Raw genomic sequence first — 24,018 nt, 5'->3', positions numbered from 1 at the left:
TTACAGTCAAATTTCCTGGAAGGAGTTGTTCATATTTGCTGTCTCACTTTCTCATGCTCCCATTTCCTCAGCTGACCAGAATCTGGTCAATCCACTGAAAACCCTCTTACCAAGGTCATCACTAAATCCAATGGACACTTTTCAGTTCCTGTTTTACTCAGCTTCTCAGCAAGGTATGACATTGTCAATCTGTCCCTCCTTGAAATTCTTTCCTTAGCTTTTAGAACCCCATATACTCGTGACTTTCCTCTCATCCCTGGTTGCTCCCATTTAGGCTCCGCTTCTCTTGCCCATCCCTTGAAAAATGGCTATCATTTAAATAGTGCTTACTATGTGCCAAGCACCATTTGAAGTGTTTTATATATATTCATTCATTTATTCCTTGACAACCCTTTGAGGTTAGAACCATTGTTAGCATTGCTCTATTGAGGAGGAAACTGAGACACGGAGATTAAGTAATTTGCTCAAGGTTATACAGCTAGTAATTGTGGCCTAGAGTTTGACTTTCTGCCCTTTTTCATTCTATACATTCTCTCTGCATGACTATATCTACTGCTATGGTTCAATTAATTAGCTATTTTCTCTGATGCCAAAATTTCTAATTTCAAGCTAGATTTCTCTCCTTGACTCTACACTACTGCATGGACATCGCCACTTGGACTCCCCACAGTTTTCACAAACTCAACATGTCCAAACCCAATTTAACGTTTTTTGTTCTCTCCCCAAGTCTACGCCTTCCCACATATTCCCTTTCTTAGTGAAGACACCATCACCCATCCAGACACATGGCCATCATCCTGAACACCATGAATACCACCCCCATACACACACACACACACACCTGTTCCCCAAGCATTACAAAATCCAGGTTTTGAGAGCATGACTCTTAACTCTCATACTGCTTCATCTCCAACATCACTACGATACTTCAGGTAACTTTTCTCCACCCTGAATCACTACATTTCTTCTCTCTGATGGCTTTGTCTCCCAATTATTCATTCCCTTCTGATCTATGTTCATCATTGCAGCCAAGGGATCTTTTTTTTTTTTTTAAGATTTTATTTATTTATTCATTTAAAGAGTGAGAGCACATGCACATGCACGAACACAGTGAGGTGGAGAGGGAGCGAGAATCTCAAGCAAACTCCCTGCTGAGCACAGTGGCCAACACAGGGTTTAATCCCATGACCCTGAGATCACCTGAGCTAAAATCAAGAGTCAGATGCTTAACCAACTGCGCCACCCCAGTGCCCCCACATCATATTTCTGTAATGCAATTTTGATCATTTCACCCATTTGCTTCAACATCTTCAGTAGCTCCCTAGTGCCCTCAGAATAAAGTCTAAACTCCTTAACCTCGTGGTCAAAGCATATAATCTGACACCTACTTCTGTCTTATATCTCATAATATTCTACCTCTCACTCTAAGTTCCTGCCATAGAAAACGACTACGGTCTCACACAGCACCAGGTTTTCTCGCAGCTCTGTCTTTACTTTGCTACTTCTTCGATTGGCTACTACAACTCAAGTCTTCAGGCCTCAGCTTAGCTGCCACACCTCCAGGAAGCCTTCTTTCTTTTGCCTCCTCACTCACAAGTTGGGAATGAGTGCTTCCCCATATATTCTCCCACAGTATTACTCCTGTTAGAGCACTGTCACACTATATTATACTCCCTTAGGACTATCAGTTCCATAAGTTGGGCCATATAGCATCTTTGTGGAATGAATTAAAATTATCTCCTTTGTACCTGTCAAAGTAGTCAGTGCTTAATATGTATGGGGAACTGACTTGAACCTTCAATACAACCCCACAGAGCAGGCATTATTACATCTAATTTAAAAATGAAAAAGCCAAAGCTCAAAAGAACTTAAGTGATTTGTCCAAAACCACCAGGCTATTAAGCAGCAAAGCCACAACACAAACCTGTGCATTACAGTTCACGACCTCACTGAAGATGATATAAAGGATACAAAAGATGAACAAGATCTGAGCCTGGCTGTGGAAGATCAAATGCTTTTGGACAGAAGACAGAGGGATAACAAATCAGAAACAGTTCTTGAAGGACATCTGAACTGGTTCTTGAAAAATGGGTAGGATTTAGACAAGCAGAGACTGGGGTAAGGGAGTAATGAGGGGGCACAACAAACATTTCGGGTGGTGACAGGATAAATACATGAGAAATAAATTTATGGGGAGTCCACTGGGATTTTCAGTATGGGTTGTGGCTGCTATTTTTCACCTTATGATGTACTAATAAAACCAGGCATGTGTCTTACTGCAAGATAAATGGGGTTTTACTAGACTTGGCATTTGCTCTTAAGAGGCAGCCACTGTGTAAACATCTTACAAAATCAATTCGTAAAGAAGCCCACAAGGAACATTAAGGAGCTCACTTGCTGCAGTTCTGCAAGTTGCTTTTAAGGATGTCATAGTCCGTATTGAACAGAGGCCCACTGTCCTTTAGCATGGCTTTCTGGATGCTGTACACATGGATGCTGGCAGTCACCGCTAGCTTGGACTTCACTGCTACAAGTCAACAGGAAAAGCAGTCTGTTAATACACAAACTTCATAGCATGTAGGGACTTTAACAAGAAACCTTTCTGCATTAAAACCATTTGCAATCTGTGGTGGTTCAAAAGCTCTAAAAGGCCAAAGAGTCACATACACAGTATAACATCAACTCTTCTGTAACTGGAACATCATGACAAGGTAGGTGGTGGTGAGTCAGTTCTAAGTTCAACACCTGTGAGGGTATCACTCATCCAGTGGACTTTCAGTAAACATTAATGAATGATTGATGATGACTATGACGTTCCTTTTTTTTTCTTCAGTCACGGAAGAATCTTACACTCTAGCATATAATTAAAGTAATTTCTATCTGAGAAGACTCAATTATACAATTCAATTTTTGTATAGAGAAAGCAACTCTATAACAAAAATACTACTAACCAGGTAAGTCTGCAGCAAAAAACCATAAAACAATGTCGCAAGAACAAATGTTAGGTTCCACCAAGAACGGGACTGTGACTGAGTCTACAGCACCTAGCACAAAGCTAGATAGAGTAAATAGTCATTATGTATCTACTGAATAACTAAATCTCACATTGGCCAAAACTATGGGAAATTCAGAAAGACAAAAGTGGACATCTCCTCCACCCTGAATATCTCGGAGTTATTTTGTAAGAAAATGACACCACTGTCAGGAGTCTTTGTATACAAAATACAACAGTACAGGTTTTGTCTTGAGACAATGTCCAGATCATGTGGACCCTGTTACAAAATTCCTCTGAACTGGATTTTTAAATAATAGAACCAGAGCATTAATAGTCTTGAAATGGAATGATAAATTTAATTTATAAGTTATATTAAGTCTTTCTGACTTTAAAAAAGCATTCTTTAATTTTCTTCCTAAAAACTGTTATGGAACACAACACAATATTTAGAGACTATTGTCTCTTCCAGTTGATGAGGTGTTCCATATGGTATTCACGATAATTTTTTGCACGAATGACATGAGTCTTGAAATCCTGTAATAAAAGTGTGTTGTAAATGACAGCAGCTATAGGAAGCTATGGGAAGTTAGTTAGAGGTAGTATCCTATTTTAACATGTTTCAGAAACTACTAATAAAAAAATATTCAGCTTTTCAGTTAAAGAGCTCAATATATTGCATGCAGATGCTAGGGGCAGATTTTTTACTGTACCTACATTGACGGTGTAAGAGGAAAATCTTGGTAAGTTGCTAAAACACTTACCTTCCAATTTATCTTCTCTCACTACTGCAACCTTGTGGCACTGCAAGGAAATAACATTTCATTAGTGTTTAAAGTAGTAATACAACTTGCAATTTTACAGTTTCTTTGCTGATAATTCAAAGTGAATTAAGAACATCAGATAACAAATGTGAAATTAGGAACGTCAGATAACCCTAAGACTCTGTGTACAAGGGTGTCTGGGTGGCTCAGTAGGTTGAGTATCTAACTTGGTTTCAGCTCAGGACATAATCTCAAAGTTGTGGCATCCAGCAGGGCCTCAGAATCTGCTTGCCCCTCTCCCTCTCCTTCTGCTTCTGCTTCTCCCTGCCACCTTAAACAAACAAAACAAACAAATAACAAAGAAAATCTTTTTAAAAAATTTATGCACAGGGCTGCCTGGGTAACTCAATAGGTTAAGTGTCTGCCCAGCCCAGTGCTGGGTTCCCTGTTCAGGGAAGAATCTGCTTCTTTCTCTCCCTCTACTCCTCCACCCCACTCATGCTCTCGCTCTCTCAAATAAATAAATAAAATCTTTTTAAGAAAATCTGTATACAGTTTAATAAAGTCAGACTCATTTTAACTTGTTTATTTTAAAATTTCTCCATCTGGGTAAGAAAGTGATAGAATATACATATCAATACAATCAAAAACCGAACAAAAGGCAGCCCCCAGCTCACAGTGCTGCCAGCCCACAGAGGAGATTGAGTGCGCAGCCAGGCCAAAGCCCCACTATCTGTGGGGCCCCGGACTACTGAACACAGTGATCATGGTGGCTCGGGCAAGGTATGTCATTCATTGCACACCACCAATACTTCGAGCTGAAGCCCCTCTCCAGCAAGGACCCAGTCTCAAACAGGCCTGGGGCAGAGAAATTGGCAGGTTAGCCAAGACTTTCACTGAACAAGGGAAGCTCATTTTGGACAATGTCATGACTCAGCTTGGCCCTTCATGAGCTGAAAAATCTCACCCAGTATAGCCGGCTATTGGATAGTTTTCCAAAGTACTTTCACAGGCAGAAGCCCTGGATAGTTTATCAGATAGAGTGATTAATCTCAACATGACCTTTGAGGTCATGAAGCAACATCCATTGCTTCCTCAATTCATCCATCTAGTCACCAAGTCTCCAACATCAAATTCGACTCTCCCAATACCATGGGCCTTGGTGATCTGACTGGAGAGCCTCTCATCCAGTGTGAGAGTAACAGATGAAAGAGATGGTCCTCAAGAGATCAAAGGCTTACAAAGCCCAAACAGAGCTGGTCCTGGAATATCATCTACCAGACAAGAGGGATGTTAGAAACATTCTCCAGAACAGAAACCAACAAGATCTGGCCCTATGTATATGCCTTCCTACAAACAAAAAGTTCAACAAATAAACCAGAAAATATCAGTTACATCATGAGGAAAACTGCATTTACCTAGTCAGATAAGCAGAAGCTCCTCATCCATGCATTTAGAAGCTCGTTGTCCTGGGGCACCTGGGTGGCTCAGTGGTTAAGGCCTCTGCCTTCGGCTCAGGTCATGATCCCAGGGTCCTGGGATCGAGCCTCGCATCGGGCTCTCTGCTCAGCAGGGAGCCTGCCTCCTCCTCCTCTCTCTCTGCCTGCCTCTCTGCCTACTTGTGATCTGTCTGTCAAATAAATAAAAATCTTTAAAAAAAAAAAAAAAGAAGAAGAAGCTCGTTGTCCTAAGACCAGAATCTAGGAGTTCTTTGAACATTATATTAGTTTCATTTCTACTGATTTTATCTGGAAATTAAGTATATGCCAAATGAGTGAGATATGAAGCTCAACTTTTGAAATCATCTAGTGTGTTTTACAGTTATCTTCTATGGAGGTGCAACTGAAAAACATCAGAAATGTCTAAACTTTAAAAAAAAAAAACCTATTTGAGCATAATTAAAAGAGCAATTGGTAGTAACCTAACATTTGCTCAGAAGAATAAGTGGTTCATAATGTTTCCTTATCTTCTGGAAAAGAAACAAATTCCATGTCATTTGGGGAAAGTATCTCATCAGAGGCTTTTGTGCAGATTGATGTCAAAAAAGACATCTTTAGCATTGCCGTATATGGCTCTGTAAGATACTATGTCTATAAAATTCCAGGAAAAAACCAACTGGATTTACAGATTAGTTGCATGATGCAAATTCACTACTGTCTTTACCTAAGACACTTATTTCTTTCTTAAAGACTTTTCTTTTTTCCTTTTGAGAGAGAGAGAGTATGTGTGTGTGTGCAAACAAGCAAGCAATCGAGCAGAGGCAGAGCAAAGGGAGAAAATCCCCAAGCAGACTCCCTGCTAAGCAGAGCTCAAATCAGGGCTTGACCTCACAAACCATAAGATCATGACCTGAGACCAAGAGTCAGACACTTAACTAAGCCACCCAGCACCCCTACACTAAGACATTTATAAACTAGCCATGTAAGCTGAATTTATTTTGTTGTTAAACATACCTTCAGTTTACTCAGAATTTTCAATTTGTTACAAAGTGTATTAATTAGCTCATAAGAAAATTCATTTCCCCAAGATTTTTCTTTTGAGAATACACAGGCACTGAGGGATATGATTTATGTTAGAAATTGACATAAGTTCTTGCAGAAACACCCAAGTCAAATTTTCAACAGAATATGTAATTAAAGTCTTAATGTTTTCATGTTATTCAGCTTAGAAACATGTGCTTTAAGATCTAGTTAGTTTTGTTTTTTTAAAATATTATTTATTTATTTATTTGTTAGACAGAGACATAGCAAGAGAGGGAGAGTGGGAGAGGGAGAAGCAGGCTTCCCATTGAGCAGGGAGCCCAATGCAGGGGTCGATCCCAGGACTGTAGACAGGCACTTAACAACTGAACCACCAAGGCACCTCAGGATCTAGTTAGTTTTGTTTTTTAATCAAAATGTAAGCTCTGCCTTGATGAGTAACCAATTAAAGTCCAAAAAAAGAAAAAAGAAAAGAAAAGAAACCCATAACACTAGTAAAGCAAGAATACTTTATCATCAGGAAATAGAAAAAGATCAGGTATCCTTGGGGAAAATTACCTTGATATATATAACAATAACAATCATAATTAGTAAAATAATTAAAAGTATTTATATGCCAAGTTAAAAAAGGCCAGGAAAATAACTGAGTTTGCTGAATGAGCTCTTTATTCCTAATCAAAATTAACACCTCTAATGATGACCGCCATAGTTATGTTCACTTATCTGACAGGAAAAACCTTTATCGGCAAGTATAATCTGAATAGCCATATTAAAACAAAAATATTTAATCCCTCAGTGGGCAACAAGGATGCTTGCTGATGTCCTGTGGCCTGGTAGGAAGAATGGAGCAACATGAGAGCTAGAGGAGAAACATGATTCTTCAATGGCATACTTACTTTACTTGGTGCTAAATCAAATGAAATAAGTCCTTGTAAAAGCTGTTATTAACTGCCTTTGAAAATTTAGCCCATTTTACTAAGGACACTTAAAATATGAATGCCTAGCATGTGCTTCTTATGTATTTTGTGTGTTTATTTTCCTTTCTTTTGATTTTTTAAAAATTCAAGGTTGATCTTTCAAAATGGACCAAGGCTTTTAAGAAGGATTATAGTAAACATTTCATTCTTTACAAAATTTTCTATGAATGTTTATTACATGCTTCCTAAAAATGTGTGCACTACTAAATATGAATTATCAATAGGTTATCTGGCATACATTAGTATTATTGTATTAAAATAAAACTAAATTTTATAACTGTGAACACAAACAAAAAAGCAAACACAGCATCTCAAATAGTGTAAGTAAAAGCGACTTCTTAGTAAGAAGTTCTTAATAAGAATTCTTAATAAGAATTAATATATAATCATATGGATCCAAATAAAAATTGGATCTGTCGCTCAGATCTGGAATACCTTCTAAATCAAGCAAAGATTTAAATATAAAGAATGAAAAAAAGAATGAAAAAAAAAAAAATAAATAAATATAAAGAATGAAACCATACATATACCGTAAGAAAATATGGATGAATTCTTCTATAAATGGGTAAATATAAACAGATACAATCTGAGAATAAGGAAAGGTTTCCTAACTATGAACAGTAAGAGTTCACTTAAATTATCCATTAAACTAACAAATATACAACTTCAAATGACAAAAATAAACTTTAAGCACAAAGTACAAAGACAAAAATATCTGCAACTCACATCACAAAGAGTATTAGTATATTGCTTCCAAAATGGAGAAGGACACTTCTTTAGAAAAACAGGCAAAGGAAAAGAAATGCAACTGACCCTGAAACAGATGACAACACACATTGTGTGGAGAAGGGGTCTCTCACACATCACTCATGGGAATGAAAAATGGAGAGGTATTGGCAATTACCCAATGCAGTACATATACACCTTAGGAATCCTAGGAAAATGTAACCCTAAATGTGGCAAAATATACAAACCATATATTCACTACAACACTATCTGTAATGGTGAAATACTGTAAATGACTCAAAAAACTATTAAAAAGGGACTGCTGGGACATTGGGGATGGTATGTGCTATGGTGAGTGCTGTGAAGTATGTAAACCTGGCAATCACAGACCTATACCCCTGGGTCTAATAATACATTATATGTTAATAAAAAAATAAAAAATTAATTTTAAAAAAAGGGACTGCTGAAAAAATTAAAGTAGATCAATGTAGGATCAGGTGAGGGATGCCTGGGTGGCTTAGTGAGTTAAAGCCTCTGCCTTCGGCTCAGGTCATGATCCCAGGGTCCTGGGATCGAGCCCCAAATCAGGCTCTCTGCTCAGTGGGGAGCCTGCTTCCTCCTCTCTCTCTGCCTGCCTCTCTTCCTACTTGTGATGTCTCTCTCTCTCTCTGTCAAATAAATAAATAAAATCTTTAAAAAAAAAAAGAAAGAGCAAAATGTAAAAATAGGGTATATAGTATGAAAACTTTTGTCTAAAAAAAGGGGGTAATATGAATATATATTTGAATATATAAAAAATACATTCAAACAACAATGGAAAGAGAAGCAAAATCTTTTAACATAGTTACCTGTAAGGAAAGCAGGGAACCTAAAAATTGAAAGTGGGTAAAGATTGTAATTTAACGAGATACTGAGCTGGTGGTTTAACCAGAGAGGAGTTATTGCAAGTAACTAAAATCTAGGCTGATTGTGCATCCGTAGTAGGATATATCCTACAGACAAAAGGAACTACAAAGAAATCTTAAACTGTTTTTAGTAATCATATTACTAGTAAAAATAATAGTTTTGCTTTTCTAAATCTTGTTATGTTTGACTAAAGCAAATATAAATTTATGAAAAATATTAAGAACTACCAAAATTTACAACGTAAGAGAAAAAAGCAGTATAAAATCAACCAAGTTAAAAAGAAAAAACATAGCTGTAAATTAGAACTGGGAATATTAGTATGTTTTCATAATGCATTTTCTCTTTTAAAAAAACAAGTCATTCCAAAAAAAGTCATATTCTATTTTATGAATTATTCTAATTCATATTTTATTTATACACAATAAAAATTACAGAGTTAATGAGAAAAGGAACAGTAGGAACTATCCACTAAAACTTGTGCAACTTTGTAAGTAAGGCCCTAAAAACAAAAATTGGTAGCTTCAGGAGAAAACTGAAACAGCTCACACAGCTCAGTGTGGCTAAATGTTGCCTCAAGGGATATTGAAAATGCATAAAAATGACACAGTTGAAATGCCACCTTGCTGATGCTGAACAACATAGACCAGGGTAGAGCTCTGCTTCAGTGGGTTCCTTTTAAGATGGACACAGAAGTTCAGTATCCACAAACTCAGAGCCTGGCTGAGGTAAGCCCTCTGATCTTTACAGCAGTTAAAGAAAAAAAAAAGAAAATATGGCTATTTAATGAGAGAAAGTTGTTCTTTTTTTTTTTTTAAGATTTTTTTTTTTTTTTAAAGATTTTATTTATTTACTTGAGAGAGAGACAGTGAGAGAGAGCATTAATGAGGAGAAGGTCAGAGAGAGAAGCAGACTCCCCATGGAGCTGGGAGCCTGATGCGGGACTCGATCCCGGGACTCCAGGATCATGACCTGAGCCGAAGGCAGTTGTCCAACCAACTGAGCCACCCAGGCGTCCCGAGAAAGTTGTTCTTTATAGAAAAATTCCAGTCAACACATGCAGAAAAAATGACAGAACATTACCATTTTGTAATTCCTAGTGAATTAATAGTCTAGGCAACAATAAAAATCAATCTCGGCAACAATCATTAGATGTACAGCTAGTGGGGAACTTCAGAAAGCATAGATTAGGCTATCAACCTTCAAAACCACAAAAAGAAAATTAACAAAACACTCCCTTGAAATTTTCAAATAATTCTCTGGGTTGCGATTAGAAGGAGGCTTTCACTTTGTTTTTGTTTTTTTTTTTTTAAATAATATTTTGTACAATAATGATCACTATGGGGCGCCTGGGTGGCTCAGTTCGTTAAGCAGCTGCCTTCGGCTCAGGTCATGATCCCAGGGTCCTCGGATGGAGTCCCATATCAGGCTGCTTGCTTGGCAGGGAGTCTGCTTCTCTCACTGCCTCTGCCTCTCTGCCTGCTTGTGTGTACTCAATCTCTCTGGCAAATAAATAAAATATTTAAAAAAAATAATAATGATGATCACTTAAAAAAATTTTATATTTTGGGCGCCTGGGTGGCTCAGTGGGTTAAGCCGCTGCCTTCGGCTCAGGTCATGATCTCAGGGTCCTGGCATGGAGCCCCGCATCGGGCTCTCTGTTCAGCAGGGAGCCTGCTTCCTCCTCTCATTCTCTCTGCCTGCCTCTCTGCCTACTTGTGATCTCTCTCTGTCAAATAAATAAATAAAATCTTTAAAAAAAAAAATTTATATTTTTAAAAATCCATCAAAGCCAGTGTTCTTTTTCTTTCTAAAAACACTTAAAACTTTAAAAAGATATCAGAAGAAATAAGAACAAAACATGACATTATGCTTAATCATCTGCCTTTCCTTAGGAGGGCTTTCTTTAAGGAAAAAGCATGGGTAAGCACCCACATTCAATCTGTAATTCCAGAGGGTTCTGCAAAGCTGCCCTGTGAGGCTGTTTAGAGGGTGAGTACAAGGCTCCAAAATTCTCACAACCACTTCAGCAACAGCAACTCTACTCTTAATATGTTTTATATGTTAGGATTCTAAAATTTCATTTGAAAAATCATTCTGCTGCTTAACAAAAGCAGGATTTAAATGCGCACTTAAATTGAGAAACAGAATGCCTTCTATAAGCAAGCCACAGCATAGAAGTTCTTTAACTCATTATAAGTTACATATCATTTTGAAAGATTGGTTTCAAAAAAATGCCCCGAGGAACACTATTTATTTATTTATTTATTTATAGATTTTATTTATTTACTTGACAGAGAGATGGAGAGAGAGCACAAGTAGGCAGAGTGGCAGGCAGAGGGAGAGGGAGAAGCAGGCTCCCCACTGAGCAGGGAGCTTGACTTGGGGCTAGATCCCAGGACCCTGGGGCTGAGCTACCCAGCTGCCCTTGAGGAACACAATTTAAATGTACTTTTGGGGATTCATCCCCAAACCCCCCAAACCCTGAAGACCACCTGAGGATTTGAAATTAAGAACCTCGTCATGTGCATTAGAATAAAAATCTACAACTCTACCTTAAACATAAATTCTTGGGGCGCCTGGGTGGCTCAGTGGGTTAAAGCCTCTGCCTTCAGCTCAGGTCATGATCCCAGGGTCCTGGGATTGAGCCCCGAGTCAGGCTCTCTGCTAGGAGGGGAGCCTGCGTCCCTCTCTCTCTCTTTGCCTGCCTCTGCCTACTTGTGATCTCTGTCTGTCAAATAAATAAAATCTGTAAAACAAAACAAAACAAAACAAAAAAACCCACAAATTCTTAACCTTGGACCCTGTTCCAGAAGATCTGTGAACACTAAAAATTTTATGAGTATGTCAACATATGTATTTTGCTTCCAGATTCTCAAACGAATCAGTGATCAAAAAAATTCAAACGACTGCTTTAAAGGAATACAAGAGTGCTTTAAAGGAATGTAAAGAACTAACATGACTAGATTGAAGGCATTGACTAATTAAAGAAAGAAACAGAGGGGGCTAGTTAATCCCAGATACAAAAGGAAAGAAGACATTCAGATGTAAACTTGGGCAGTATCCATTCCAGAGCCATGCACGGAAAGGATTCTGGTAGCAGGTTTATTTCTAGGACCAAATGAATAAGGTCTGCTTAATTTTGTGTTTCTGATATATAATAACATCTGATTCTGCCTACACTTAAAAATGTCTTGATTATCATCTAGTTTGCCAAATAGCTTACCAATAAGGAAAGAAAATGCGGGTCATACAATATAAGGATTGGATCCTCATAGCAGTTGTTTCACCTTGTAAATTATTAAAATGCCATTTCATTTTAAATCTCACATGCTTGGGACTCTTGCTACAAGATAAATCCAATCAGTATTTTGATAAATCAGGCTTTTCTGAACTTAGGACTCCAAGGGAAAGTCAAAAGGGAAGAGAAAAACATGTATTACTGGATCACTGAGAAGGAAACCTAATCCTTAGGCTAAATTCTATGGAGGCCTATTGGTGGTAGTGGTGGGAGCAAAAGAGCCTTCAGTGTAGAGGTTTGGGGAAGTGAGAACAGAAGAGGTATACCTTACTTCTGAGAGGAAGTCAGAGAGGAGAAATTATCAAAGTTCCCAAAGATCAGTCCAGCACAGGGAAAGGAATGAGTTATCTCAGCAGAGCTTCTGGTGCCCTTTCAGGCATGGGAGTAATGGGATGATCCTTGTGCCCCTAAGAGGGACATGGAAGTAGCTCAGAGAAAATCAATAGGCCCAAGAAAGCTTTGTGGTCAGGACGATGAAAACACAGCAGTGACCTGTGTTGATGGATGACAAGATGCAAGATGGGACTATAAAAAGATACATGAGAACAAGGATGTTCCTGGCCTCTGCCTCTGCACCGCATTAGCTCAGCCCCAACATCCCCATCCTTCAGCCACTAAACTGACCAAAATTAAAGCTCAAACTGAAATCACACTCAGGTAAAAAATAAGTAAAACTGGACTTCCTGGACACCTGAGTTTGTGGACTGACATCTGAACAGTCTGGAAATTAACCATCCCTGTTCCCAATATACTTTCAAGAGGAAGAAAGAGGAAAAACAGAGCAGTCTCCTAATGTCTTACTGCCTAAGAAAACTGCATAATCATGATATTGTCTCTGCATCGCAGCCAAGATAATACCCAAGCTTCTCAGGGTTTTAGGTTTAGTCTAAAAATACAAAAAAAAAAAAAAAAACCCACAAAAACTTGCAGTTGTCTTTTAAAACTTCCGTAATATTGCATCCTGTTTTTTTCCATGTTATTTTATATAACACTGTTTATGGCTCAAACAGTTCATTGTAAGATTCTGACAACTTACAGAATGTCCATTCTGAATGAGACTGCCAGACACTAAATACGTGACATGCAGCTGGGCTCCCGAATTCTCCTTTCGCTTCCTTTCAACATAATCATAGAGCATCCTGTTCCAAACAAAAGGTACAAGTCATTAATTGTAAGAGTTTTTACCTCATTGACTCTTAATTCATGATGTAAAAGTCAGATATATTAAATCTGACAGTCTATAAAATTTTTTACAGAATATTTTTGCTGCCATGGACAGAAAGTTAAAAAAAGAAAGACTTTTTTTTTTTTTTTTAAAGATTTTATTTATTTATTTGACAGAGAGAGATCACAAGTAGACAGAGAGAGAGGGGGAAGCAGGCTCCCTACAGAGCAGAGAGGCCAATGTAGGGCTCGATCCCAGGACCCTGAGACCAGGACCTAAGCCGAAGATAGAGGCTTAACCCACTGAGCCACTCAGGCGCCCCGTAAAAAAAGACAGACTTTAGACAGGACATACAGGTTGGAATCAACTTGTATTGCGTTGGCACAGTGACCAAACAATTGAAATAAAAGAAATCTAGTAACAAGCCAAAAGGCACTGAACCTGCTTTAAAACAGTGGCAGTAACAAACAATGGATACAACGAGTCAAGGAACAGTTCAATCACTAACTATGCTACAACGAGTCAAGGAACAGTTCAATCACTAACTATGCGCTCCTGGATAAGTTAATTAATTCTTCTAAGCCTCTTAATCCTGAGGTATAAAACCAGGAGCTGTATGGGACTCATATGGCCATTTATAACCCTCCACCACCCAAACTGCAAGCAAAATGCTTGTGTGTTTTTTGTGGGGAGAGAGTTTAGGGTTTTTAACAGATTCTCTGAGGGATTACTCTAAAACATTAAGAACCACTATGTAGATGATTGAAAGTGTTTAGTTCTGAAATTCCAATTTTATTAAGGGGCACCTGGGTGACTCAGTCAGTTAAGCGGCTGCCTTTGGCACAGGTCATGATTTCAGGGTTCTGGGATTGAACCTGACCTTGGCTCCTTGCTCAGTGGGGAGCCCGCTTCCCCCTTGCCTCCCACTCCCCCTGCTTGTGCTTGCTCTCTCCCACTCTGTCAACTAAAAAAAAAAAAAAAATCTTAAAAAAAAAAAAAAAGATGCCCACATGATCAGGACCCCAGCCAAAGCACCAGACACTATGGAGCAGAGATAAACCATTCACACTGTGCCCTGCCCAAATTCCAAACTAAAAGAATTTATGAACATAATAAAATGGTTGTTTCAAGCTGTTAAATTTGGGGATAATTTGTTTCATAGTAAGAGTAATTGGAAAAGTGATCAACCTGATAAACATGTTCCCCACCTTCATGGAGTTTACATTCTCATGCAGGCAGGCAGCCCTAGAAAATGTCAGATAGTAATAAGTATAAAATTCTGGATCAACTGGATATCCACATGCAAAGAAATGAAACTGGACCCTCTCTTTACACCATATACGAAATGACTCCTGGAAGAAATAGTGCCTATTTGCATATTTTAGGGCTTCATTTAAAATTAGTTTGAGTTGTGGTGCCTGGGTGGCTCAGTCAGTTAAGCGTACAGCTCTTGATTTTGACTCTGGTCATGATCTTAGGAGTCTGGGACTGAGCCCAGCATTGGGTGCTGCACTGGGCATGGAGCCTGCTTGAGATTCTCTCTCCCTCCCTCTTTCTCTGACCCTTCTCTAAAATTAAAAATAAAAATAAATAAAATAAAATTAGCTTGAGCCAACACCCTAATTTGAAAACTACAGTGTATTCTTATTGTGAGGACTCAAGTATTTTTTAAGATGTTAACAAGCACATGCTACGTAGAAACCTTGAATATAGTGATAATTACTGTTGTAAGAGCTAAAACTACAAAACTCTTAGAATAAAACCTAGAAGTAAATCTTCATGACCTTAGATTGAGCAAAGCCTTCTCAGATACCATATACAGAGCACAAGTAACAAAAGATAAAAGAAACAGTGGCGCCTCCCTTGCTCAACTGGAAGAATAGGTGATTCTTGATCTTGGGGTTCGTGAGCTCAATTCCCACACTGGGTGTAAAGCTTACTTAAAAATGGTATTTTAAGGACCGCTGGGTGGGCCAGTCTGTTAAGCGTCTGCCTTTGGCTCAGGTCATGATGCCAGGGTCCCAGGATCGAGTCCCACACTGGGCTCCTTGCTCAGCAGGAAGCCTGCTTCTCCCTCCGCTTGCCTCTCCCTCTGCCTACTGCTCCCCAACTTGTGCTCTCTCTCTGACAAATCAATAAATAAAATCTTTAAAAGATAAAAAAATATAAAAATAGTATTTTAAAAAAAGATAAAAGAAATAAATTGGGCTTCATCAACAATAAAAACTTTGGTGTTTCAAAAAGTACCATTGGGGCGCCTGGGGGCTCAGTGGGTTAAAGCCTCTGCCTTCGGCTCAGGTCATGATCCCAGGGTCCTGGGATGGAGCCCCGCATTGGGCTCTCTGCTCAGTGGGGAGCCTGCTTCCTCCTCTCTCTCTGCCTACTTATGATCTCTGTCTGCCAAATAAATAAATAAAAATCTTTCAAAACAAAACAAAAAGTACCATCAAGGGGCACCTGGTTGGTTCAGTGGGTTAAGCCTCTGCCTTTGGCTCAGGTCCTGGGAGTGAACTCTGCATCAGGCTCTCTGCTCAGCAGGGAGCCTGCTTCCCCCTTTGTCTCTGCCTACTTGTGATCTCTCTCTCTCTGTTAAATAAATTTCTAAGAAATCTTTAAAAAAAAAAAGAGAGAGAGAAAGGGCAAAGACAACCCACAGAACAGGATAAAATTTTTACAAATCATTTATCTGATCAGGTGCTCACTTCGGCAGCACATATGTATTTGATCAGGATCTTGCATCCATAAAGTGGTATTTACAACTTAACAATAAGAAGACAACCCAGTGAAAAAACAGAGCAAGGATCTGAATAGTTATAGATACACAAATAGCTAACAAGCACAGGAAAAGATGATCAACATCATTGGTCATCATAGAAAAGCAAAGCAAATCAAAACCATAATAATACCACTTTATACCACTAGGAGATGGCTAAAATAAAAGACAGATGATAAAGAGTTGGCAAGAATGTGGAGAAACTGGAATCCCCATACCTTACTGGTGGGATTTTAAATTAGTGCAGCCACTTTAAAATACAGCTTGGCAGTTCCTCAAAATGTTATATATGACCCAGAAATAGGTATATATCTAAGAGAACTGAATACGTATGTCCACATAAAAACTTGTATACAAATATTCACAGAAGCATTATTTATAATACCCAAAATGTGGAAAAACCCAAATGTCCATCAATTGATAATGAGAAATAAAATATACTATTTAAGTATGTTATGGGTTGAACTGTGTCCCTGCTCTCCCCCAACCCCCAAAAGGTATGTTGAAGTCCTAACCACCAGTGCCTCAGAGTGTGACCTTCCTTGGAAAGAGGATCTTTGCAATTGTAATCAGGTAAGATGAGGTCATATTAGAGTAGGGTGGACTCCTAATCCAATATGACTGGTATCTTTATATGACAGCCAGGTGAACACATGGCATATAGGAAGAATGCCATGTGACAACAAACATAGACACTAGCGCTATGTAGCTATAGGCCAAAGAATGTGAAAGACTGCCAGCAAATCTATGAAGACTGCCAGAATCTAGGAAGGAATGAAGGATTCTTCTCTACAGGTTTCAGAGAGAGGATGGCCCTGCCAACACCTTAATGTTGGAATTCTAGCCTCTAGATCTGCAAGACAATAAATTTGTTGTTTTAAGCCACCTTGTTCATAGCATTCTGTTATGGCAGCCCTAGGGAAATAACCTGCCATATGATGGAGTATTATTCAGCCATGAAAAGGAATTAAGTACTGATACATACTACAGCACGGACAAACCTTGAAAACATTACGCTAAGTGAAAGAAACCAGACACACGAGATTATATATTACAGGATTCCATTCACACAAAATGACCAGTATAGGTAATGCCGGCAGGGTGGGGGAGGGAAGAGAAAGGAGTGGAGAGAAAATGCTAAGTGACTTCTAATGGATACAGGGTTTCTTTGGGGGTGATGAAAATGTTCTATAACTAATTAGAGTGATGGCTGCATAACTCTGTAAATACACCAAAAAATTACTGAATTATGTATTTTCAATGGGTGAACTACATGGTATATGAATTATATCTCAATAAAGCCGGTTTTCAAAAAAAAAAATTAGGAACGCAATTAACGGAGTGATATGACAGAGAATTAGGATGGGGTGGGGTTACTAAAACAGAGCATTAGGGAAGGGTTGTTGTAAAAAGTAATGTGTGACATTTGAACTAAAACTTAAAGGATGAGGACAGCTGGGAGAAGAGCATTCCAAACAGAGGGAAGGGTTCAAATGTCCTAAGGTAGAAATAAGTCTGGCAAAGTTAATGAACAAAAGGACAAATATGGCTACAGTGTAAGTGAGGTAGAGATTGGTATGGGATGAAGTTCAGTGAGAGACAGGGGTTAGTCAGTATGTTAATTCTATAAAAATTCAGGTAATCAAGGTAACTATGATAAAATTTACAGGCAACTTTATTTCATCTCCAGTCCTCAATATGCACCTTTAAGCCCCAACAGGTTTATACAGTAATAGTTATTTCATTAACATCTATAATCATAACAATTAGTCTTATACGTGTCCCATTCTAAAAGTTACCTGAAACTCTTGGGTTTGGGTCAGCACCTGCATTAGCAACAGAAATCTCAGATAGTCAAAATCAGTACAAATTCATCCATAGGCCAAGAGTTTCAGGTCTTGAATGCATGAACATCACAGTCAAAGCCTGATTCAAAGTCTGTCAAACAGCAGTCCACATAAAGCCAAATCAACACATTCTAGGTATCAGGAATTTTCTAAGATTCATGGAACATTCCCTGACTCAAAGAAAGCTCCCACAACTCAAAAAAGGGGGAAAAAAACCCAGACCACCTTTAGGAATAAAGTGAAGTAAATGGGTGTTTAATGTAATATACGTGGCCCCAGTCTGTTCACCAATCCCTCCCCTTGGGACAAAGACAACATTTTTAAGAAATATTGGTGTTAATTCAAAAGCCTGCTTTTCCCCTTTTGGCCTCAAGTTGAACAAGTTTCAGCAAGCAAAGGTGATACAGCAAATTCAAGAAGGGCAATGCTGTGCCATTCTGAACACTCCCTTTTAATTTTCACTTAAATAGTTCTCCCCAGTCTTATACTGTCACACAGCTTTGTGTCAAACACCTGTTGACCTCATTATGAAAGTACTTCAATAACATCCACATGTGGGCCTAAGGAGCACATGTGAAAATGTAACAAAGATGTAAGATAACAGGTATATAAAATCTGAGATGTAAACAAAATTGGCCTACTTATAAATCTGAAGTAACAAAGTGATGTTAACCAGAAGCCAAGGTTATAAATAAATCCAGTAAATGCATCACCACACATTTGTATATAAGTCCACCTATTTCCTAATTAATAGACAAATCTAGTATAAGGTAGTAAAAATAGTATTCTTTCCTATTTTCCAAGAGAGGAAAATAATTCTAATTTCAAGGCTACCAATAAAGCTTAAAACAAAACAATTCTAATGTGAGCGAAATTAGTAGTAAATTGGACTTACTGTTTGGCTTGGTTAACATGAACCCCTAGTGTATAACTCAGCCATTTGTAGGTCACCTGCAAGAAGAAGAAATTGTTTAACATTAGATGATCCCAGAGTGCAGGTCAGCCCTAAGGGCTCCTAAAGATTCCTACTCCTAAAGATTCCTACTCTGAGATAATTATGCCACCCTAGTTTTTCCAAGAACCATCCACCTGGGCCAGTAGGAGGACTGAGATCTTTATCTTACAAATACTAAAAAGTTTCTTTCACAGGCTAATTAACCAGAAAGTCTAAAAAGAAAGGCTGAATATACAAAGAAAAAGCTCTCATTTCCTTCACATTTTTTTTGTTTTACTGGTGCCCTTTATTCACATTCTGTCCTTTTTTGTAGCCACCACTAACAACTATTAAAACTCATCCAGAAAGTGGATTACTTTGAAGTATAAGACTCAAACTTCTAAGAAAAGTCACAGCCATACAAACATTAACAGGCACAGATGGTGCAGGGGCCAGGGAATGAAAGAAGTTGGTGAATACTGTATCTGGGGTTAGACTGCAATCTACTGGCATCAAGACTTGACCTTCCTTCCATCTTTCCTTGAACTCTCCTGTCATTTGTCACTTCCTTGTAGGCTCCTCACCTCTTGAAATCTTCCAATTCTAAATGCTGAGTTTCCAGTAATTAAGACTTACAAAGGTGAGGCAAAGCGTGTTAGCAAAAGAAACTAACCTAGGTTGGAAAACTGCCTATCCCTTACTAACTATAAATATATAAGTCATTTGCCCCTCTGCTTCAACTTTCTTTAGGGACCTTTCCTTTCCTCTGGGTGAGTCGCTGTAATGATTAAATGTAATAATATATACCCCAAGCTCACAGTAAGCACTCAGTTATCACGGTTTGCAAAGTCCATTCACATTCATTATCTCACTGGATCTTTCATTCCTCCCTGGGAAGCAGGTCAAGCCTAATACCAAATTTCCTGGGGGAGGAAACCTACTGTTCAAAGGTTAAACAAGTGGTCACCGAACCCAGTTAGGACACAATTTCCTCAACAGTAAACGTAGGACTTGAAACTCCAACCAACTTATGAGACAGGTGTAGAAACGCCTTAGAAATATTATCTAGGGGCGCTTGGGGGGCTAAGTGGGTTAAAGCTTCTGCTGCCTTCGGCTCAGGTCATGATCCCAGGGACCTGGAATCAAGACCCACATCTCTGTTCAGCAGGGAGCCTTCTTCCCCGGCCGCCCCCACCCCTGCCTGCCTCTCTGCCTACTTGTGATCTGTCAAATAAATAAAATCTTAAAAAGAAAGAAAAAGAAATATTATCTACCAGTGCCCTTCCCTCCACGCCTGTCCTTCTTGGCCCCTACTCCTTGCCAGTGCCCAGCACGCCCACCCAAGGGACGCGGACTTGCGCGAGCCAGAGGAATTCCCCCAGCCGCAAGTCCTCGCCGGCCCTGGGACCCGGGACGTGGGGACTTGTCTCCCCTCCGCCAGTCCCCACCAAGCCAAGAGCGGAGGGGTCTAGACCCCCACCACCCTCGCCAGGCCCAGGACTCCAGTCGCATGCCCACATCCCCCAGTCCTAGCTCCTCACGATCTTGTTCTGGTCCGTGACGAACTCGTCTATGTTTTCCAGATAAAGCTGGTCCGCCATGGTGCTACGGAGCTGCGAGCCCCGCCACCACAAACGTAGCTCCCGCCGGCGGGAAACGTCTTTCTCTCTCCCGGGTCCCGGGTCGTTTCCCACAGCAACGAAGGCGACGCACTACGGCGGCCGCCGGGGGGTCAAACTAGTCTCGGAGACGGCGCAGACTCAAGTAGGCGGAGCTAGTAAGTTGGAGCTGACGGAAGTGAGGCGCTTGCAGTATGCTGGTGATGTGGGGACCTTGTATTTGGAGCCGTGGTTTCAAATCTCTCGGTCTACAACCTAATGACTAGCCCAGGACAAAATACCTCATCTCTGGGAGCCACAACCTTACCACCTGAAAATTGATAATATAATCCTTTCCCTTTCATACCGTTATTCAACAAAGGTGTGTCAAGTACCTAGTCCAGACACTTCTTAGACACTGGAGACACAGCAGTGAATGATAAAGACAGAAATAAACCAGCAAATTTAGTAGAGTGATGCCACCTGGGATAAAATGCTGCCTGTTATAATTCCTCAGAAGTGAGAAATTACAGATAGTTTTCCAGAAGGGATGGGCGAAGATAAATATTTCAGATAGAAGCAGGACTATTTGCTGGGAAGAAAAAAGAGTTGATTGTACGTAAAATGTTGGGAGGAGAGTCCAATGAAGAGAGGTGAGACTTGGAGAAGGTAATTCATGCTGCGCCTATGAGGCTGTGTGAAGGGGCACAAGAATTTTATTCTCAGGAAAAGTTTTCATGTTGGGGGATTTCAACTGAAATTTCTCCTAACATCAGCTAAAGTACCATCAGCTAAAGTAAAGTAAAGAACGTCAGCTAAAGTAAATTGATTTCAGCATAAGTCAGTGTAGTTCAGTAGGGTGGCATGGTGGAAAATGGAGCAAACTCCTGGATTTGAATCCTGGTTTTGATCATTATTGTGTGATCTTAAGTAAGTCATTTAATCACTGCAAACTTGTTACCCGATCTGTAATACAGAAGTAATAATAGTACTCACTTAAAAGTTTTTCTGCAATTCATTCAGGACAGCAAAAGCCTACTAAGGGCCAGGCACTGTTCTGGGTGCTGGAGATATAGTCAAGATCAATAATACACAAGAGCCTCTTCACATGTAGTTTACATTCTCATAAAGATATTTGAGGGATGGTAATGATTTAAAATAGGATAGCGATAATGCAAGTTGAGAGAACTGAGTGACTTTGGTTTTTCTTTTAGAGTCAGCAAAACCTGCTGATGAATCAGATGAATAGAATGTAGGAAAGACAGGAATGAAGGAAAATACCTAGATTTGGAATCTAAATCTTTAGGTAAATGGTGATACATTTGACTCCTGAGCTGTGGAAGACAGAGAAGAGCAGATGAGAAAATCAAAGAATTCTATTTGGCCACAGTTGTAATTGAGAAAACATATATAAAACCCTCACATCATGCCTGCACACAATAAAATCAATAACAGATGGGTTATATTACTATACACCAGGCTATGCCATACCAGGTGCCTTGAGAGTGAGCTTCTAACTAGCTCCTATAGCAACCCTGCAAATGGATTGTGTTTGTCCATGTTTTAGAGACTAAGATTGCTGAGTTTTAACAGAGGAGAGATGAATTTTCCAGGCCATGGGGTTGGGTAGTAGTGTTGGGATTGGAATTCAAGTTTCTTGTCATTGTTCCACTGGAATGGGAAATAAGTCAAGATAATTGACCAAAGTCTTGACACCACGCCCAAAAAGTGAGCAGATGATAATACCATATAGGATAGCTGCCCCAACATGGGCCAGATATATTAGTATTAAAAGGTTCCATGACTTTTAGAAGCCAGATGAGTGGTTAACCTTCGGAGGCCTACCCAGCTTCAACATTCCTACCCCAGGGGAGAGGAGCTGAATGGAACACATGTGGGCTTTGGAAATCTATTTTTCTTTTAAAAAGCAAGCAAACAAACAAAAACCTGGGCTTGAATCCCAGCTTTACCACTTTCTGCGTGGCCTTAGGCAAATCACTGAACTTCTCTAGACCTCCATTTCATGATCTTTAAAAGCAGGGCCAATAAAACACAGTGGTATATTGATAAATGCTTAACAATCAAATTTAAAAAGCCCTGATTTGGGGGCGCCTGGGTGGCTCAGTGGGTTAAAGCCTCTGCCTTCAGCTCCGGTCATAATCCCAGTGTCCTGGGATCGAGCCCCACGTCGGTCTCTCTGCTCAGCGGAGAGCCTGCTTCCTCCTCTCTCTCTGCCTGCCTCTCTGCCTACTTGTGATCTCTGTCTGTCAAATAAGTAAATAAAATCTTTAAAAAAAAAAAAAAAGCCCTGATTTGTAGGGGTTGACGTTGTCTGTGGTGTATATACTCCCATCATGGCAGATTTCAAGCTCCTGATATTGATGTTACGAAACGAAGAGTTAGGTAAATACACACAGTATCACACCATTACTTCCACAATATATGTAGAATAAACAAATAACCTCAAGAGCACATATGGCAGTAAAATGTAGTAAAATAATTAGAAAGTGATGATATTTGAATATTTGTTGTCTTTGTTTTTAACATGATTTAATTGTAATTTTATATAATTTAATTTTTAGCAACAGCTCTTGTGAACAATTAATAAAAGGAAACCTAGTTTGGAATAGACTTGGGTGGTCAGCAGGGGGAGCTCTCAAGCTCTACCTTTCCTTGTCAATTGCAGACCTAACAGGGCCTGTTCTGTGCCTGGGCCATTAGCAATGTAAAATTAACTCATCTTCTTATTCCAGGCATCTGCAATGTTTTCCCTATTTGAAATGTAATGGGCAAATCTCCAAAGGGGGAAAGTACCACCATTTCTACCTCTACCTTAAATGCTACTTCTTTCCAAAAAAAAAAAAGATAATTCAGTCCCTTTTCCTTGAAGATGAAGCTTCACATCAATGTCAAAAACAAGAACAGTTCAGAACAATCAACCAAAGTATTTCCTAAGCAAATGAAGCCAGACAAAACTTGGGGATGGTAGTGTCAGCTGATACCAGAAGTGGGAGCCACAGGATCGAGATTCTTCAGTCTTCATGCTTCAAAAGACAGTAGAAATAGAAGACTGACCCTCCTATTTCCTCCTTTTCATCCCCACTTCATCCCCAAAATGACTGGTATCAGAAAATCCAATGATTGTGATTTTGACAGGGCATGGGATGGGAAATCTACACTGGACCCAATATATGGGAGAAAATGAGGAGTGGTCAACTTCAATGCAGGCAGGACCATCAGATTGAGAGTAGGAGAAAGAGGCCAGGACTCTGACCAGGAAAGGGGGCCTGTGGAAGCAGCTCAGAAGCCTCACCAGCTACCCTGGCTACAGGGCTGCCACAAGTCTCTGGGGGATAGCCTCTCAGACAGGAGAACAAGTCAGTTCAGAAGGAATACAAGATTAAGAATTACTATTTAGGGACCACATAAATGTCCACAGGTCACTCCAGAGACCTGGGGACCCAGAACTTATTAACACCAAGGTATTTAGCATTAGATCATTCATACATTCATTTATCAAGTATTATTCAAGGCCTCCTGTCTATCAGGCCCTGTGTG

General features: G+C 39.5%; 1 protein-coding gene and 1 pseudogene across 2 annotated transcripts in view; one reads left to right on the top strand and one right to left on the bottom strand.

Annotated features, from left to right (window-relative positions):
- The window catches only part of POLD3 (DNA polymerase delta 3, accessory subunit), a 48,027-nt gene extending 27,444 nt beyond the window's left edge, over positions 1 to 20,583 (bottom strand). Inside the window, exons 1-5 of one of the 2 annotated variants that reach the window (XM_059410732.1) lie at positions 20,404 to 20,583; positions 18,824 to 18,879; positions 13,180 to 13,282; positions 3,757 to 3,796; positions 2,395 to 2,527 (exon numbers count right to left, since the gene is read on the bottom strand). In XM_059410732.1, the coding sequence (XP_059266715.1) occupies positions 2,395 to 2,527; positions 3,757 to 3,796; positions 13,180 to 13,282; positions 18,824 to 18,879; positions 20,404 to 20,463 (392 nt within the window). In that variant the 5' untranslated portion in view covers positions 20,464 to 20,583. The remainder of the gene's footprint in view (positions 1 to 2,394; positions 2,528 to 3,756; positions 3,797 to 13,179; positions 13,283 to 18,823; positions 18,880 to 20,403) is intronic. The other variant, XM_059410721.1, reaches the window with a different exon arrangement.
- LOC132025830 (GTP:AMP phosphotransferase AK3, mitochondrial-like) lies at positions 4,542 to 5,178 on the top strand (annotated as a pseudogene).
- Positions 20,584 to 24,018: the final 3,435 nt, after the last annotated feature.

This window comes from Mustela nigripes, chromosome 1, assembly GCF_022355385.1.
Source record: "Mustela nigripes isolate SB6536 chromosome 1, MUSNIG.SB6536, whole genome shotgun sequence".
Lineage (NCBI taxonomy): Eukaryota > Metazoa > Chordata > Mammalia > Carnivora > Mustelidae > Mustela > Mustela nigripes.
The sequence above is the reverse complement of the archived record's forward strand: the minus strand, read 5'-3'. Positions and strand labels throughout refer to the sequence as shown.